Below are 19,171 nucleotides of genomic sequence, written 5' to 3' on the forward strand. Positions count from 1 at the left end.
AACTCCTTCAATGTTATAAATTGTTCATATGTGAGAATATTACCCTTGTTGTCGAAAATATCAAGAACAAAGTCAATATTCCTCTCATGCCAAAATTCTATACCAAAATTACAAATTTTTCTGATTGAATTTAATTATCTTATTAAAACACTAACCCTAGTGAATAACAACAAGAATAACATCTTCATGAATCATTATAATAAGATATTTTCAGAGTGAATATAATTGCACTTAAATAGTTATTTTTTTGTATTTTATTTTTATTTATATTTTTTGTATATTTGAGCATTGTTAATACCTGTGTTTGGTTTGCTAGACATGTTTGTAAGTAGATTTTTGTATTATGAATGAAATAAATTTATAAATAAATAAATATAAATAAAATGTTAAAAAAATACACTATTTCCGTGCTTTTAGGGCCCATAATGCAATTCTCCAGAAAATGGGCGTGGCTTTACAACGGTTTCAGATTTGAAGAAAATTGTGGAAAATATGCAGCCGAAGTCTGACGAGAGCAATAGAAATTTGTTGCTTAAATTATGATAAATGTTACGAACATGTTGAGCAATGTAATAAAGCAATGACTTTTCAAATAAGTTACACTTTCTTGGCTGACAATTTGTTTGCAAATATATCCTATCATTACAGCATTATGTTGTGTTGGCTACCTACTGTAACATTAGTTGGCTACTAATACATTGAGCTTGCCAGAATATTTACTTTGTGCAATCTAACTACCCAACTTTTAGTGACTTGATTATTCATGTCATTCATAGTTTACCTAAGTGGTATAGTCGTTTGAGTGCGTTTGTAAATTATCTCTAGCTATCTACTCCAATTTCAGAGCACTCTCGTGCAGGCATAGCATAGAATAACTGATGACTTTACCAACGCTCAACACCAGTTGAATGTGGCCGTATCAGTAAACGTCTGCAAAAAAGCGTAATTCAATTGTTGCCAGCAGCACCGTTACAGTCACCAATGCTCTGGATAACATGAAAACTGCCTAACCAGCTCTGCTGAGCAGAGTAAACTGGTCAGAATGAGGTGTTCTCTCATTTGTGTCTGGAAATAGCTAGCAAGTTCACTTGGGTGCTTGACTGCCGTTGCGAAGTCGCTTTCATCTACCCTGCTCGGATCATCCCTACTCCTTGGCCAGAGCATCCAGTGTGCGACAATATGACAACGCCCTGAATTTAAACCCAGAGAGCAAACCGTGGCAGCCCAGATTGAATTTACGAACACACCCTAAATCTAGCTAGTAATTTGTTAATATGCTAAAAAGAGGTTGTATAGCAACAGCATCAACTTCTGATAGACAGGCGAAGCTCTAGTATGCTCAACTGAAAGGTTACCGTTTGTTTACAGTACACTAAAATGGACTTGTACTATATACTCATTAAGTATACCGTATGTTAGTATGGGTATTCGAACACAGCTAAAGACTGTAAAAATAGTTCGTTGTCCCAGCAGGCGACAAGCTTAGGTCTGCTTAAACCCAGAAACGCATTGAGATATTTTTGACATATTTCGGAGTAACCATCTCGCTTTGCCTCTTCCTCTGTTTGAAAACTGTGATTATTCTTTATCGTTTGTCATTGCATAATAGCTCCACCAGGCGACAGCGGGGCTACTCTTCAACGACGTCATATCCGGTCTCCTTGTGTTGTTGTTCTTCCTGCCTGGCGGAGGGAGTGGGGCTGTGCTGACGGCTGGGAGGACGAGAGGAGCCACAAGAAAGACTTGGAAAGAGATAACAGAGAAAGACAAAAGGCCGTGGGTTACACCGTCCGTCGGGTTAGGCATCAACCACCTACAGATTACAACACCGTCTGACCATTCACTAAACCGGGGGTGAAATGTCGTCGTCTACCAGTCGTCAGTTTAGCGAGAGCAGGGTCATTCCGACCAGGACGGTGTTGATCAACGATACAACGCAGCTACCTCATGACTATTGCACCACCCCAGGAGGCACTTTATTTTCGACCACTCCGGGAGGTAAAACCAACACAAATGTATAAATTGCATATTATTGTTTGTTTGTCCCGCCCCTGCCGTGGCAATGTGATTGGTTAGTGTTCAACAGCAGTGATTCTGAATCATGGTGGCTGCCTACATAACAATGCAATAGATTATGTATTGTAGAGGAGGCTGGTGGGGGGAGCTATAGGAGGACGGGCTCATTGTAATAGCTGGAATGGATAATGGAACGGTATCGAAACATATAACATATATTCCATTCAAAACGAATTTATTTATATAGCCCTTCTTACATCAGCTGATATATCAAAGTGCTGTACAGAAACCCAGCCTAAAACCCCAAACAGCAAGCAATGCAGGTGTAGAAGCACCTGCATTCCTGCCATTACATTGAGCCCACCCTCCTAAAGCGCATCCCACCATTCGCCTCTGATTTATCGATTTAAGCTCGATTGTGTCATTTGTCATTTTCAATAATTAGTCATGTTTTGAGCTAGTCTATTAAAAATGGACATGTCCATTTTATATATTATATAATAATTAACAGATTGCATTTTGCTCCCCCCGTCGCCTACTGGTTTTGCCTACTGGAAAGATTTGCTTCCCTCCTGCGCGCCACTGTTTTGGTTCAGTGCAGTTAGAAAGCAGTAGTTGCACCACTGATATTTAAAACGAAAAGGCACCTGCAAAATAAAATATTGTATCTATTAGGTTGTGCTGTATCATTGTTTCATGTCCGATGCACTCCGGGTGTTGTCATTTCACTTTGCCTGTAAGAATCACAATGATCACAGGCATGTATGATTAGGCTTTGCTGTATCACAGCCTCTGGGAGAATCTTAAAAAGGATCGGACCCTTTTTTTCAATTTTTGTCTGAAATGACATACCCAAATTTAACTGCCTGTAGCTCAGGACCTGAAGCAAGGATATGCATATTCTTGATACCATTTGAAAGGAAACACTTTGAAGTTTGTGGAAATGTGAAATTAATGTAGGAAAATGTAACACATTAGATCTGGTAAAAGATAATACAAACAAAAAAACTTGCAAGAGAAAGGCCATAATGTATTATTCCAGCCCAGGTGCAATTTAGATTTTGTCCACTAGATGGCAGTGTATGTACAAAGTTGTAGACCGATTCAATGAACCATTGCACATCTGTTCAAAATGTTGCATCAAGGCTGCCAAAATGTGTCTAATTGGTTTATTAATACATTTTAAAGTTCATAATTGTGCACTCTCCTCAAACAATAGCATGGTATTATTTCACTGTAATAGCTACTGTAAATTGGATAGTGCAGTTAGATTAACAAGAATTTAAACTTTCTGCCCATATCAGATATGTCTATGTCATGGGATTTCTTTTTGTGTTACTTACAACCTCATGCTAATCACATTAGCCTACGTTAGCTCAACCGCAATGTAGAGGTTGCTCGTGCTCTCTCGCCTCCTTCTCAAAACCAATTGGAGGAGAAGGTCAGAGGTGAGGGACGTCTGGCTTTCTCATCCAGTGGATTTTGAGGAAGAATTGAGGGCTATGCACTTGAGATCTCCCACTGACCCAGAGTAGCCTTCCATCAGCCTACCAAAGGTTGCACCTTTGTAGAAAACTGCATATCTGGTAGCTTGGAAGTAGATACTGAGAAATAATCAGTAGGACTAATGTTACATGATTAAATCTATGAAATAATTTCTCCCCCAAGCTCTTTACAGGCATTTAACACCATTCTACATTTTTGACATCTATTTTCCCAACATCAATCACTTAAGTCACATTGTTAAAATGTTTTCATTCAGTTACAAAAGTAACAGTCCATGGCTGAGCCCTATATGTGAGTGCACTGTGTCTGCTTCGTGGTTAAAACAAAATATGTATAAGTACTGAAAAGCTTGGTTCTGGTGACTTTTTAAAAGGAAAAAACTCTAATAAAAATAATATTTCCACCCCCAGAAATGAGCTCAATAACGTATTGGTAAAATTATTATAGAATATAGGATGCAGTTGCTTTCTGAAATAAGACATTTATCTTGACAAAATTAAGAGGGGAACATGTGACTGAACATGAATTAGAGCCAACAAAATCATGTTCATCACAAAAGGAGGGCATTGGAAATCTCTTTCCAGGTTCTTACAAAAGCCTAGGTCTTCATCAGGCATCCATATATAGGTGGGAGGTGAAAGGTCCTATAAATAGGGGCTGTACTCAGTGACATCCCTTCCAGGAGGTAAAAAATGTATAACAGTTGTTCACAATATTAACATTCAATGTATTAAAATATATGATCATACACAAGGAATGGGATCAATATTTACAGTTATATACATACAATATTCAATTAGGATCAAATAAAAACTATAATTTGGACATTTTGAAACTATAAAAACGGTTTCAAGTCAAACTCCTAGTTAAGGCCAAGAGGAGGGTGTGCTAAGCTTGTGGATCCAGAAAGAATCCCTTTGAAGAAGTTTCCTCTCAATGTCCCCGCCCCTGCGTGACATCTTTGCCATTTCTTTTCCAATGTATCTCAGAGAACTAATAAGATGTCCAGCTTGTATGAACAACAACCGGATTGTTTGTCTCACCTGCCCGTATATTGCTGCGGCGCTCAGTGATCTGTGTCTTAAGGCTTCTATGGGTTTTCCGTATGTAAGACAGACCACAAGGACATTTCAACATGTAAATAACATTGGTGGACATGTAGATAATCAGGCCTTTGATGTTAAATCATTGTCCTGTGCGGGGCTGGGTAAATCAGTTACATTTATAAGTGAGGCTGCGTTGAGCACATTGGCCACACTTGTAATTACCCTCCGAAATCTTGTCCAAGCAAGTTTCCCTTTTCTCTGGTGGGTAATCAGATTTAACCACAATGTCTCTCATGTTTGGTTTTTAAAAGACCATACGTGAGGGATATTTTTTTTTTTAAATGGGTTTCAGTCAAAGCTGTCAAGGTAAAGTGTGACTACTTTGTAGAATCTCAAATATAAAATATATTTTGATTTGTTTAACACTTTTTTGCTTACTAGATTATTCCATGTGTTTTTTCATAGTTTTGATGTCTTCACCATTATTCTACAACATAGAAAATAGTAAAAATAAAGAAAAACCCTGGAATGACTAGGGTGTGTCCAACTTGACTTGTACTGTATATATATGGAGCAATTTAGCAAGTACGATTTGTTATTTGTAATGGTTATGATAAATTAGGCATTGTTGTGCACCGTTGGTGTATAGATAGATACTGTATATTGCAACAAAAACAAATCTGGCATTGTGTTTTTAAAAGGTTTAATTTATTTGAGTACTGGAGTTAAATATCATTTATTGTGGTAGAACTTAAGTAGAATAGTTGTGTTCTATTCATAAATACAGATTCCCCCTGTGTAGAATTGCAGGAAATTCTGAAAAATGTAAAATAATAATTGTACACCACCACTTTGACAGTCAGGCACCCATGCCAAGGCAGTGTTGAGCATAACATACGTCATCTTTTGTTTAAAATGGGTCTTTAAATGTATATAGAGCTAAACCGGTTTATGCTCTTGCCCTTTCTATTCACAGATGTGTGTATTTGTGTTCTGTGACTGTCATCAACCATTGTAATGATGACAGGACGAAATGTGCAAAACAAGAAAACAGATTAATGAAATTTGACCTTGATTGGCCTGTATTTGCACTGCTACACAGTGCTACACTATTGCATGTTGATTGACGGTAAATTGAAGAAAACAACAACGACTGTTATAGATGTGATATAATCAACATATTAGAGGTCGACCGATTATGATTTCTCAACGCCAATACAGATTATTGGAGGACCAAAAAAGGCCGATACCGGTTAATCGGCCGATTTAAAAAAAATATATATATATATAATAAATAAATAAAAATGTATTTGTAATAATGACAATTACAACAATACTGAATGAACACTTATTTTAACTTAATATAATACGTCAATGAAATCCATTTAGCCTCAAATAAATAATGAAACATGTTCAATTTGGTTTAAATAATGCAAAAGTGTTGGAGAACAAAGTAAAAGTAAAAGTGCAATATGTGCCATGTAAGAAAGCTAACGTTTAAATTCCTTGCTCAGAACATGAGAACATATGAAAGCTGGTGGTTCCTTTTAACATGAGTCTTCAATATTCCCAGGTAAGAAGTTTTAGGTTGTAGTTATTATAGGATTTACAAGACTATATCTCTCTCTACCATTTGTATTTCATTAACCTTTGACTATTGGATGTTCTTATAGGCACTTTAGTATTGCCAGTGTAACAGTATAGCTTCCGTCCTTCTCCTCGCTCCTACCTGGGCTCGAACCAGGAACACATCGACAACAGCAACCCTCGAAGCAGCGTTACCCATGCAGAGCAAGGGAAACAACCACTCCAAGTCTCAGAGCGAGTGACGTTTGAAACACTATTAGCGCGCACCCCGCTAACTAGCTAGCCATTTCACATCGGTTACACCAGCCTAATCTCGGGAGTTGATAGGCTTGAAGTCATAAACAGCACTGTGCTTGCGAAGATTTGCTGGCAAACGCACGAAAGTGCTGTTTGAATGAATGCTTACGAGCCTGCTGCTGCCTACCACCACTCAGTCGGACTGCTCTATCAAATCATAGACTTAGTTATAACATGATAACACACAGAAATACGAGGCTTAGGTCATTAATATGGCCAAATCCGGAAACTATCATCTCGAAAACAAGCCGTTTTATTCTTTCAGTGAAATACGGAACCGTTCCATATTTTATCTAACGGGTGGCATCCATAAGTCTAAATATTCCTGTTACATTGCACAACCTTCAATGTTATGTCATAATTACGTTAAATTCTGTCAAATTAGGCGGCCCAAACTGTTGCATATACACTGACTCTGCGTGCAATGAATGCAAGAGAAGTGACACAATTTCACCTGGTTAATATTGCCTGTTAACCTGGATTTATTTTATCTAAATATGCAGGTTTAAAAATATATACTTCTGTGTATTGATTTTAAGAAAGGCATTGATGTTTATGGTTAGGTACACATTGGAGCAATGATACGCACCGCATCGATTATATGCAACGGAGGACACGCTAGATAAACTAGTAATATCATCAACCATGTGTAGTTAAATAGTGATTATGATTGATTGATTGTTTTTTATAAGATAAGCTTAATGCTAGCTAGCAACTTACCTTGGCTTACTGCATTCGAGTAACAGGCAGTCTCCTCGTGGAGTGCAATGTAATCAGGTGGTTAGAGCGTTGGACTAGTTAACTGTAAGGTTGCAAGATTGAATCCCCCGACCTGACAAGGTAAAAGTCTGTCGTTCTGCCCCTGAAAGAGGCAGTTAACCCCCTGTTCCTAGGCCGTCATTGAAAATAAGAATGTGTTCTTAACTGACTTGCCTGGTTAAATAAAGATGAAATAAAGGTGTAAAATAAAAAATAATTTTAAAAATCGGCCAAATCGGTGTCCAAAAATACCAATTTCCGGTTGTTATGATAACTTGAAATCGGCCCTAATTAATCGGCAATTCACATGGTGTACCAGTTCTCTAAAGCAGGTTTGTAATACATATGTTGTCACCTTATTTCTTTTCAGTCAACGGTTGGAACTAATATGTCAATGATGTTACTAAATAATCACTCTCCTCCATCGTAGGGACCCGGATCATCTACGACCGTAAGTTCCTGTTGGACAGGCGTAACTCCCCCATCGCCCAGACCCCCCCGGCTCACCTGCCCATCATCCCCGGGGTGACCAGCCTCAACGTCCTCACAGAGAACGGGAGGACCGAGGTCAACAACCGCATCAAACCCAATAACAGTCATGGCAAGACAGCCACCGGTCAGTAGGCTACTATTACACGGAGAAGTATTGTTAGAATATATATCGGGCAGGTTTCTCAGACACAGATTAAGCCTAGTCTTGAACAAAGAAGCAACCAAGAAACTCCATTGAAAGTGCGTTTTAGTCCAGGACTAGGTTCATTTGTTCAGAAAACCGTCCATACATGTACCTCTATGGTGCTGCTACTACTAGTCATTTTAATATTAGAATACCTATCACATTTCACATTTAGTAATGACAGGATGCATTTGAAAGTTCACACACGGTCAAACTTTGGTATGACTTAATTATGTTATCGATCGGAGAGGGGGGAAAAGGTACATTGATAAGCACACCAATGACGGCATTAATGATACGTAATAAAAGAAAGACAACATTAATGATACGTAATTAAAGAAAGACAACATTAACGATACGTAATAAAAGAAAGACAACATTAACGATACGTAATTAAAGAAAGACAACATTAACGATACGTAATAGAAGGACAGCACTTCTTCCAGCCTATTCCACACCATAGCCTCCTGAATTTGCAAGATAATCTTCTGTCATGTTGATTAAAATGTGTCACTGACTCGCCCATGGATTGATGGTCCAGCATTTTCTCAATTAATATTTTGTTGTTCAGCTAGCCATGTGCAACATGTACGGGCAGTTACAAGCCTGCTGGAGGTAGTGCCAACTGCGTGATCAATATCCACCTTCATAACATGGATGAAGCCTGAGCTGGAATGTGGCTGGCTAGCTGTATAAAAGCCTAAGTAGGTCTAGCTTCCATCTTAGTATAGAGTACAATGCTTTAGAGTACACTGTTGGTCACATTTTATTTGTGTTCTTGTGTTTAAAGGTGAGGACGCTCAGTTCGAGATGGACATCTAACCACCCCTGAGGAACCTCAACGGAACAACAGAAGAAGGAACTAACCTTGTACCTGTGCTGTGCACCAGTGGCTTGGCTTGTAGAAACCAATTTTTGTGAGCCCTCACGTCAATCATGGCAGCCATCTTCTTTAGCTCTCTGTCTCGCCGTTGCTGGGTGTGATGTATGTAAACCATGCGGATAAACTATACCATATAATACGGTTGCTCTGTTTCAATGTCCATGCTAGGATACCACTTAGAATGAAGCAATGTATTTGACATGTTTTCCCCTAAGTGGTATAGTAGTGGGATATTGGAATGCAGTCTTCATGTACTGTAGCCAACTCTTCTATCGTTGTCAAGCCATACACAGAGGCGTTGGCTACAGTACAAACCAACTGGGCTACCAGGCTATGGCCAACCCTGAGACCTAGTGGGAGACTGCTGGTCTATTCGAACAGGTCTCAGGGTTACAACTGGCATATTTGTATGTACTTCAGCCACACAGCAAGAGAAAGGGTCTGAAACCAAGGTAACCAGAGATATTCTTACCCATTAACTAAATGTAGACGCCCAAGTCAATGCAGTAATCTAAGATGTCCATTCTGTATGTCTGTACTACCAGAGCACACTGTAAACACAGCCTTCTTTACCACTTCAGACTTTTTATAATGGGGCCCAGGAAACTGTGCAACATGTACTACTTCTACTACTTTGTAGAGCAAAATACCGGCCTTAGAATCTTCAGTCAGAAGGATTGATATAAACAAATAGTTTGGTTTACATTTTCATTTCTTTTTTAAATGACTGAATATGCTCCAAGGTCTCATAGCTGCCTGTTTTATAGTCCGTTAGGTTACCAACAATTAAATTAATATGGACGATGTGACAGATTAGTTTTTTCTTCAGATTAGCTGAGAATTTCATCGTCATTCCAAGCCTTGAATTATCCATCACCAATAAAAGTCTGACTTTATGTTGTGTTTTGGTTCTTTCTGGTAAAGGATTTTATGAAGATTGGGCTTTTGGTTTGTGGTGATGATTTGATAGATTTGCAAATGGAAGGAGCAAATTAATTGATACATTACTAGTTAGTAGTACAAGATTACAAGACAATAGTTAGGTTTAAACAGTCTGATATTTGCTGTATTTGAATGAACTACATAAACACAGATTTATTAGAAAATGAGACAGGAAAAAGTTTAAAAACGTGAATCGTTTCCAATAATTTTTCTATGCATTTTATTACATACATTACTTCTATCTTGACATTGAACTTTTTTCAATGTCAAATACCAAATGGACATGAAAGGAAGAGCTGAGACCATTTTTTCATCAGACATTGATACTGTATTACAGACATCCCTCGTTTAGGTAATAGACTACACTTCCACCGTCTTTTTTACCTTAATCTCTTCTTCTTTCAGTCTACTGTGCTAAGTGTCTCTACCCCATGCCTTACACATTACATACCAAGATAAAAGGTTGCTACTAAAATGGAGTTCCTTGTCTACTGATTCAAATGACCCTCAACCAGAAAATAGTTCTATTTTAAACAGACTTTTATGTTTGTATTTAGCACTTGAAAATATTTTTTTTTAAACCGTTTTTTTTGTTTTGTTATTCAGATCATGGCCATTATTGTTTTGGATGATCATACTGTTACCATAACTAAAACTGTCAGCAATTAAACCACATTTTCATTCCATCTCTAGGTCCACTGTTATTCAGATTATATATATTTTTAAATGATTATATATTAAATGCAATCATTGGATTTGATTGAAGGAGAGAAACTGTTATTTGGCTTTCTGAGAAATTATAAAATTCCTGTCTATTAATGTGGAAAATGTTTGTGTTAAACATACAGAGCAATTGAATTGCACATGTTTCTGTTGGATTAGGATTGTAACTCTTTGTTTTGAAGTAGGCCCTTAGCAATTGTTTTATGGGAAACCAGCTTGAGGCCTGTTTGGTTCTACATGGAGGGCTTTTTACATTGTATTTTTTTCGTAAAAAAAGATTTGAAACAAGAAACCTAACTTCTGTTCCGATTTGAAATAACTTTATTTTCAGAGAAATGCCAATGCCATTGGACACTGTTACAGCAAGATCAATAAAGTTCCTTGAAGATTATGCTGTTGTTCTCTATTTTGTCTTCAAACAGTTGCATGGTTGAAATCACATGTGGTTTTACATGGTTGAAATCACACGTGGTTGTACATGGTTGAAATCACAATGATAACAAAGGAAGATTAATTTATTGTCCAATGTACATGACTGTCCAACAATGTCTCTTCTGCTTTATCCCATAAATACAGTGCCTTGCAAGAGTATTTAGATCTCTTGAACTTATGTACATTTTCTTGTGTTATAAAGTAGGATTAAAATTGTTTAAATTATATGTTTGTCAACAATCTACACAAACTACTCTAATGTAAAAGTGGAAGAATTATGTATATATATATTTAATATTGATAAATTAAATAACAAAAAAATGTGTTGTGGCATACACCTCCCTGAGTCAATACATGTTAAACTCCTTTGGCAGTGATTAAAGCTGTGATTCATCTTGAGTAAGTCTAAGAGCTTTCCACACCTGGATTGTGCAATATTAGCCCATTTATTTATTTTCATAATTTTTCAAGCACTGTCAAGATGTTGGGGATCATGTCTAGACAGCAATTTTGGATCCTTGCTATAGATTTTCAAGCAGATTTAAGTCAAAACTGTAATTTGGCCACTCAGGAACATTCACTGTGTTCTTGGTAAGCAACTTCAGTGTAGATTTGGCCTTGAGTTGTAGGTTATTGTCCTGCTGAAAGGTGAATTCCTCTCCCAGTGTCTGGTGTAAAGCAACCTGAAGCATGTTTTCCTCTAGGATTTTGCCTGTGCTTAGTTCCATCCTGTTTCTTTTTGTCCTGGAAAAACTCCCCAGTATTTACCGATGTCAAGCATACCCATACCATGATGCATCCACCACCATGCTTGAAAATGAAGAGGCAGTTACTCAGTGATGTGTTGTGTTAGATTTGCCCCAAACATAAGGCTTTGTATTTATGCCAAAAAGTTTATTCCTTTGCTGTGTTTTTTTCTTCTTCCCAGTAATAATTTAGTGCCTTGTTGCATACAAGATGCATGTTTTGGTATATTTGTGTTCTTTTCACTCTGTAATTTAAGTCATTATCGTGGAGTCACTGCGATGTTGTTGGTCCATCCTCAGTTTTCTCCGATCACAGCCATTGAACTTTATAACTGTTTTAAAATGACCAATGGCCTCATGGTAACATCCCTGAGTGTTTCATTCCTGTCCTGCAGCTCAGTTCTGAAGGACGACTGTATCTTTGTGTGTGGGTGATTTAATACATAATCCACGGCCATGCTTAAAGAGATATTCAATGTCTGATTTGTTATTGTTTCCCATCTACCAATCACTGCCCTTCTTTATGAGGCTTTCAAAAAGCTCCCTTGTCTTTGTAGTTCAATCTGTGCTTGAAATTCAATACTTGACTGAGGGACCTTACAGATGTACAGTATGTGTGGGGACAGAGTAGTAGTCATTCAAAAATCATGTCAACCCCTATTATTTCACACAGACTGAGTCCATGTAACTTATTATGTGATTTGCTAAGCCAAATTTTACTCCTGAACTAATTTAGGCTTGCCTAAACAAATGGTCTGAATACTTATTCAACGACTATATTTGAGTTCTCATTTTTATTCCATCTTTAAAAACATATATAAATTTTTCTTCCACGTTGACAGAGTATTGAGTAGATTGTTGACAAAAAATGACAATTAAATCCATTGGAATCCCACTTTGTAACAAAAAAATGTGAAGAAATCCAAGGGGGTACAGTATATATATCTTTGCAAAGTTCGAGCAGGTGCTGGAGGTGAATGTGTACGCAGTATGTTCAATAAAAAGAAAAGAGAATCCACGTATACTGCAATCTATTTTCCCAAGTGTGTTTAATGTCACGCTTGGATGGACTGCACACATCGAAGAGTCTTCTTTTTTTGTTGATCACAGTTAGAGGGAATCTTCTCTCTATTCCAGAACATTCTCCTGTCACATGTTCCTGATTCTATAATATTTGTACTAACAGTCATGCAACACAACATCCCTTTTTAACCCTGGCCCTTGACTGGTTATAGAGGCCTGCTATGACAACATGAGGCTATGGGTTTCTCTTACTCTGCCCAAGGGTTGGTTATTGAAGAGCCCTGGTGTAGGATATTTTTTTGATCACCAGGTGGTGTGCAATGTCAAATGTTTGAAGTACAGCAGATCCAAATGATGAGGTGTGTGCGTGCATGTGTCTGTTTTATGTGGCTGTGTGCATGTGTAAAGGACGTCAGGCTTCTTGCTTAAGTTTAACATGTGCTTCCCAGTGGAAACAATTTGCGCATATATTATGACGCCCTTTTGTGACGTTTTTGTTTGTTTTCGTGTTCATTTAGCCAAAGTCAAAAATGGCTAAATTAATTACAGATTTCTTGAGTTATTTTTATTTTGAGGAAGTGTACTGGCTATGTGGCGTCTCAAGAGGGACAAACAATAAATAACATTGCCGTTTTTCAAGCGAAGGTATTTTAAGGGAGTATGCGTGCACAGATATTCACTTCACCTAGCTGAGTTCAGATAGGCGCAAACCTGAACCTACTGTATGTATGTGTAACAGTATAGACTTTACGTCCGTACCCTCGCCCCGACCTGGGCGCGAACCAGGGACGCTTTGTACACGTCAACAGCCACCCATCACTTCACAAAAGCCGCGGCCCTTGCTGAGCAAGGGGAACCACTACTTAAAGGTCTCAGAGCAAGTGACGTCACCGATTGAAACGCCACTAGCGCGCACCACCGCTAACTAGCTAGCCATTTCACATCGGCTACATGTGCAGACGCCTTTCGCGAGTACCTCTTCCTCCTGATTCGGCTCACACAAGGCTCAAACCCCAGACCTCTGCCTCGCTAGCACACGTGACCGCCCTCCTAAGGCGTCTTACCAGTCAGCCCCACACGTAAAGCTAGCTATGCACAACTGTAGATCCGGGTCACTGCACAACTATAAAGGACCTCATGCTGCTTGCTTAGCAAGTACCACTTCCTCCTGATTTGGCTCACACTGAAGATCAAACCCAAGACCTCTGCCTTGCTAGCTTGCGTGACCGCCCTCCTGAAGGGTCTGACCAGTCTAAAGATGTGAACACTTGCATCATTTGGATTTTTCCAACTGATTAGTGAAGACCAAATCTGTGCACCGGAACAAAGTTGTCACATCCCACAGTCTGTTGACAGACACTACAATTATGCAATTGGGCCCAAGGGGGTGTAGTATATTGACCAATATACCATGCCTAATGCTGCATTTATAACCAATTGGGAAAGTGGTATTTACCATATATGACTGGAAAAATCCATCTGCATGCCCCTCCAACACTTAATTACAAGTGGGAAATTAATCTCAGATTTCTCTCAAATGCTGACCTCTGACATCACCTACTAACGAAATTATCTGAATGTTCTGAAGTTAAATGTAACGAAAAATATATATTTATAAAAAGTAATCAATAGTATGGTTTTTGAACACTATAATTTGTTTACAAGCATAAGAGCTGTACTTTTAGTTTATGGTTGACGACGCAGCTTGTTGACCATTAGCCAATTGCCGTTTCTCAAAAAGTTCAAAGCATGTGAATGCAGCCAACTGGTATTTACTTCAAAATGGGTAATTACCAACTTCCCAATTGGTTATGGATGCAGTATAAGGGCTGTTCTTATGCAAAACGCAAAACAGAGTGCCTGGATACAGTCTTTAGCAGTGGTATATTGGGCATATATCACAAACCCCTGAGGTGCTTTATTGCCATTATAAACTGGTTACCAACTTAAATTGAATTGTAAACAATAAGTTTTGCTTCATACCATGGTATATTGTCTGATATAGACATGACTGGAATGCTGTTTCATCCAATCAGCATCCAGGACCCAAACTACCCGGTTGATAACTGGCAAGTAAGATAACTGGTATTATCTTACCAGTTAATAATACCAGTCATTTTATGTCTGTCAACGAGATACTCTATTAGTAGCAGCGCATTTTTGTGTTGGCACATTCTCCTGCTTTACAATACCTACAGCAGGGGTGTCAAACTAACTTTGCACCATGTGCTGCCTTTGGTCTTCACAAGGTCTGGAGGGCCGCACTGAAAATTGGTTATATATCCTTGGCAACAAAATTTGCCAAAAATAGTCCTCTATCCATCGTTTTCTGATATATATATTTTTATTATTTATTTTTTTGTCCCCAATTGGCAGTTATGATCTTTTCTCATCACTGCAACTCTCCTTTAGAGAGGCAAAGGTCAAGAGCCATGCATCCTCCGAAACATGACCCTGCCAAGCCGCACTGCTTCTTGACACACTGCTCGCTTAACCAGGAAGCCAGCTGCACCAATGTGTCGGAGGAAACACTGTCCAACTGACGACCGAAGCCAGCTTGCAGAATCGAGCCCGAGGCTGTGTTGGTGCCTCGACAGTGCTTTAGACTGCTGCGCCACTCGGGAGGCCCTGTTTTTGGAATTTTCAATTCTCCCTAACCATCTAGCTTTTATTTCGGTGATTATTGCCGCGTTCACGTGCTAGTCGGAACTAGGAAACAGTGGGCTGTTAAGCTCCAGCCTATTCCTCTCTTTGGATTGGTGGATACATCTCGTTATTGAAATACTTTTTTGAATATTCAATGAGGGGTGTTGACGTAAACCACTTCTATTCCATGGAGAGGGAGATGCTATGCTAGCCTCATGAATATGCATAGACCGTCTCGAATTTCAACAGGGACAACTCAGATATATATATTTTTAAACTCAAAAGTCACAGGCATCACACTTATAAATTGAGTATACCAAACATTAATAATACCTTCCTAATATTAAATTGCACTCCCTTTTTGCCCTTAGAACAGCCTCAATTTGTTGTGGCATGGACTCCACAAGTTTTCCACAGGGATGCTGGCCCATGTTGACGCCATTGCTTCCCACTGTTGTGCCAAGTTGGTTGGATGACCTTTGGGTGGTGGATCATTCTTTATACACACGGAAAACTGTTGAGCGTGAAAATCCCAGCAGTGTTGCAGTTCTTGATACAAACCTTTGCGCCTGGCACCTACTACCATACACCATTCAATGGTGAGACAGAGAGGTGGTACTTAAATATTTTGTCATGCTTATTCACCCTCTGAATGGCACACATACTCATTATATGTCTCAATTCTGTCAAGGCTTAAAAATCCTTCTTTAACCTGTCTCTTCCCCTTCATCTACACTGATTGAAGTGGATTTAACAAGTGACATAAATAAGGGATCATAGCTTTCACGTGGATTCACCTGGTCAGTATATGTCATGGAAAGAGTAGGTGTTCTTAATGTTTTGTATACTCAGTGTATATCAGTACACTTGTAACAACCTAAGCATTACGAAACTTCTATTAGCCACGTATCAAAATAGCAATTCATTTTCATCTTGACTAAATTCGGCGCTCATTGCCCCCAATACAAAAATTCCTCACTAGCTTCACTTTTAATGAGCTTAACGTTGACAGATTTGGGGCGTATACCCAGCGTCTCGCTTCACCTCTTCCTCTCTGGTTCCAGCTAGCACGTCAAGAAACAAGCTGGACACACGGTTTCCACTTGGTTTTAGTCATTTTAAAGTATACTGAGTTCGCCTCCCTACATGGGCCATATGTTTGACACTCCTCTTCTACAGTATGTGTACGCACTGGAAAGACAAGTGCATTTGCCTGTTTTTGAGAGATACTCATTGGCTCCTTCTCCAGTCAGCATGGCTCCACTAATTGCTTTTGTGATAAATCTCATTACCCATCAGTGGATAATAAAACACTTAGAAGAAGCACTTCTCCTCACACTAATATTCTTTACAGGGACTTAATCACGTCTGAAACAGATCTGGGTTCGGATACTATTTGAAATATTTTTGAAATACTTTATCTGGGCTTGATTGAGCTAGCCTGGCTCAATGGGCCTGATAAAATAGTTATAAAAGTGCAAACTCTGCCCATCTGGGACCCAAGGCAGATTTAGAGTAAATGCTAAAGGTGTTTAAAAGATTTCAAACAATATTTGAACACAGGTCTGCTTTCCACAGGGAATCAGTCTAATCATGTCTGAAACATTATCTTCCTTCATGTTTAACTCAGTTATTTTACACAAAAGCTTCTCGTATGTTATTCATTGTGTTACGAAACCCATAACTAGCCTTAATATATTGTTGCACTCTATGGCTAGGCCTAGCTACATGTCACCTGAATGAATGTGTGCATTTATGAGAGAAATTAGCGTTTGAAGACCGTGTTGGATGTACATTTGCCCAGGGAGACAGCATTCTTTCCTTGGTTCAGTGCCCTCTCTGTCTCTCTTGACCTCGTGCTCGCCCAGTCCAAGCAGATTATTATTTGTTCAGATGGGGACGAAACGTAAATATGTACAAAAAGGAAAAATACAAAAAGGTATGCTCAAACTAAAGACAGAAAAACTAACAAATGGCCTCATGGCCACCAAATCAACCCAGCATCCTCATGACTGACAATCACCCTAATTGGCAGCACCTGATGTGCTTATCAACCACGCTCAACATTTGGACAAGGTTGCTGCTGCCCCCTGGGGGAATGGAGTGTGGAAGTGTGACCTGGATAGTGTGTTTTTCTATGTCCTAACACTAACCTTCCCCCATATCATAACAATTTTTATTTTAATATGTTGTCAACCGTTTTATAAAAGCTATAAGGCAAGCGAGTCCGTGCTATATTTTGAAAATAGTCACAGGTAAATGGGTTGACTTGCCCACCACTGTGTGTCGGGCCGAACAACAGCATTTATCTGTGACTATATCATGATGTATCACTGCCTCTTAATAGCCTTCTTAATTAGCCTACTTTAGCTCAGATCTGTCTTGTTCTTAACCAAGACAATGAAGACCATTTTGATTAAATGTTTGAAGACAGGAAGTCTTGTTTTAGAATAGAGCCTCAAAGTTGTGGTGTTAAATTTTGTAATTACAGCGAGCTCCATTTGAGAAGAAGGAGCTCATTTTGATTGATGTTTGATGACAGGAAGTTACAAACTTTTTAATTGTAACTTTCCACTATGTAGGAGAGAGTTGAGCCAAAGCGGTAAGTTAAGCCAGCCTGGTTTCTAGGAAGCCATACACAAAATGAATCAATGACCAAATATTTAAGAGGTCATCATTTCATGGAATCTGTGAAGAAAGAAACTACATGAAAAAAGTGTTGAGCAAGATAAGTCCAAAAAATGGTTTCTCATCAAGTCAATTTTATTTATTGTGTTAGAGGTTTCAAGATGCTTGAGTCAACATGGAAAACTGATTGGATTTGCAAGAAGTCATTGACGTAAGAGAATTTAGTATTTTTCTCACCCAACTCTTTAAAAATATATATTTCTATCCTATTGTTAGTAGTTACTGTCTTGACTCATCACTACAACTCCCGCACGGACTCAGGAGAGGCAAACTCTGAAACAACCAAGCCGCGCTGTTTTTTAAGAAACAGCGCGCATCCTTCCCAGAAGCCAGCTGCACCATTGTGTCAGAGGAAACACTGTACACCTAGTCGCTAGTGCGCGATGAGACAAGGATATCCCTGCCAGCCAAACACTCCCTAACCCGTACGACGCTAGGCCAATTGTGCCCCGCCCCATGGGTCTCCCGGTCGCGAACCGTGGCACAGCTAGCACTGCGCCACCCGGGAGGCCCACGTCACTCAACTTTTAACCTGAATCCAATGACAGAGTGACATTATTGTTTATTTCATGTTGAATTCATGTTAGTTGACAGCCAAATGTAAATCAAAACTAGACGTCTGTGCCCAGTGGATGGCCTACGTTAAAAGTGTTAAGAAAGATACAAAGTGTTTGTTAGGCGTAAAGCCTGTTTTAAAAGATGCTTAAAATGATTAAAACACAACAAAGAGATTGGGATTGTGTATAATTGGGTTTGGGAAATACAGCTAGACAAGGTTTTAAAATGGTAGTGGTAGTATTTCATTCAGTACAGAAATGTGTAGGTAGCTTCACTTACCCTGTCCCGTGGCTCAACTTACCCCATACCCAGGGTAAGTTGTGCCAAGAGACCACTTTTTTTGGACAAGCTATATTTTTAAAACTGTAGTGTTTACATTAATTTGGATTATTTCCAGGGATACACAACATTCTGAAATTTATTTACATATATTTGCTAGAAAGAATACTATATTTCCCTTTTGCTCAATGCAAAAAAATGGCTCAATTTACCCCACTGTCCCTTACTCGGCTTGTTTCTTCTTCTACATCCTCTGACAATAACAAGATGATGATCAACATTGTGTTTGTGTGTGTGTGTGTGTGTGTGTGTGTGTGTATGCAATACCTGAAGTCCATTGAGCCAATCAGAAACGGTCCTTTTC

At 38.9% G+C, this 19,171-nt stretch overlaps 1 protein-coding gene across 2 annotated transcripts; it reads left to right on the forward strand.

Moving 5' to 3' along the window:
- Positions 1-1,654: 1,654 nt before the first annotated feature.
- Positions 1,655-10,826, forward strand: LOC112253165 (eukaryotic translation initiation factor 4E-binding protein 2-like). 2 transcript variants are annotated; one of them, XR_002953948.2, is made up of 4 exons: positions 1,655-1,998; positions 7,642-7,827; positions 8,459-8,591; positions 8,678-10,826. XR_002953948.2 is itself a non-coding variant. In XM_024425154.2 (3 exons), the coding sequence occupies exons 1-3, from the start codon at positions 1,860-1,862 to the stop codon at positions 8,707-8,709; spliced, it is 357 nt and encodes a 118-aa protein (XP_024280922.1). In that variant the 5' UTR covers positions 1,657-1,859; the 3' UTR covers positions 8,710-10,826. The 2 variants fall into 2 exon arrangements, 1 of the variants encoding a protein (XP_024280922.1); XM_024425154.2 differs by lacking the exon at positions 8,459-8,591 and having other exon boundaries at positions 1,657-1,998.
- The last annotated feature ends 8,345 nt before the right edge of the window (positions 10,827-19,171 follow it).

Source organism: Oncorhynchus tshawytscha, linkage group LG16, assembly GCF_018296145.1.
Source record: "Oncorhynchus tshawytscha isolate Ot180627B linkage group LG16, Otsh_v2.0, whole genome shotgun sequence".
NCBI classification, from domain to species: Eukaryota; Metazoa; Chordata; class Actinopteri; order Salmoniformes; family Salmonidae; genus Oncorhynchus; species Oncorhynchus tshawytscha.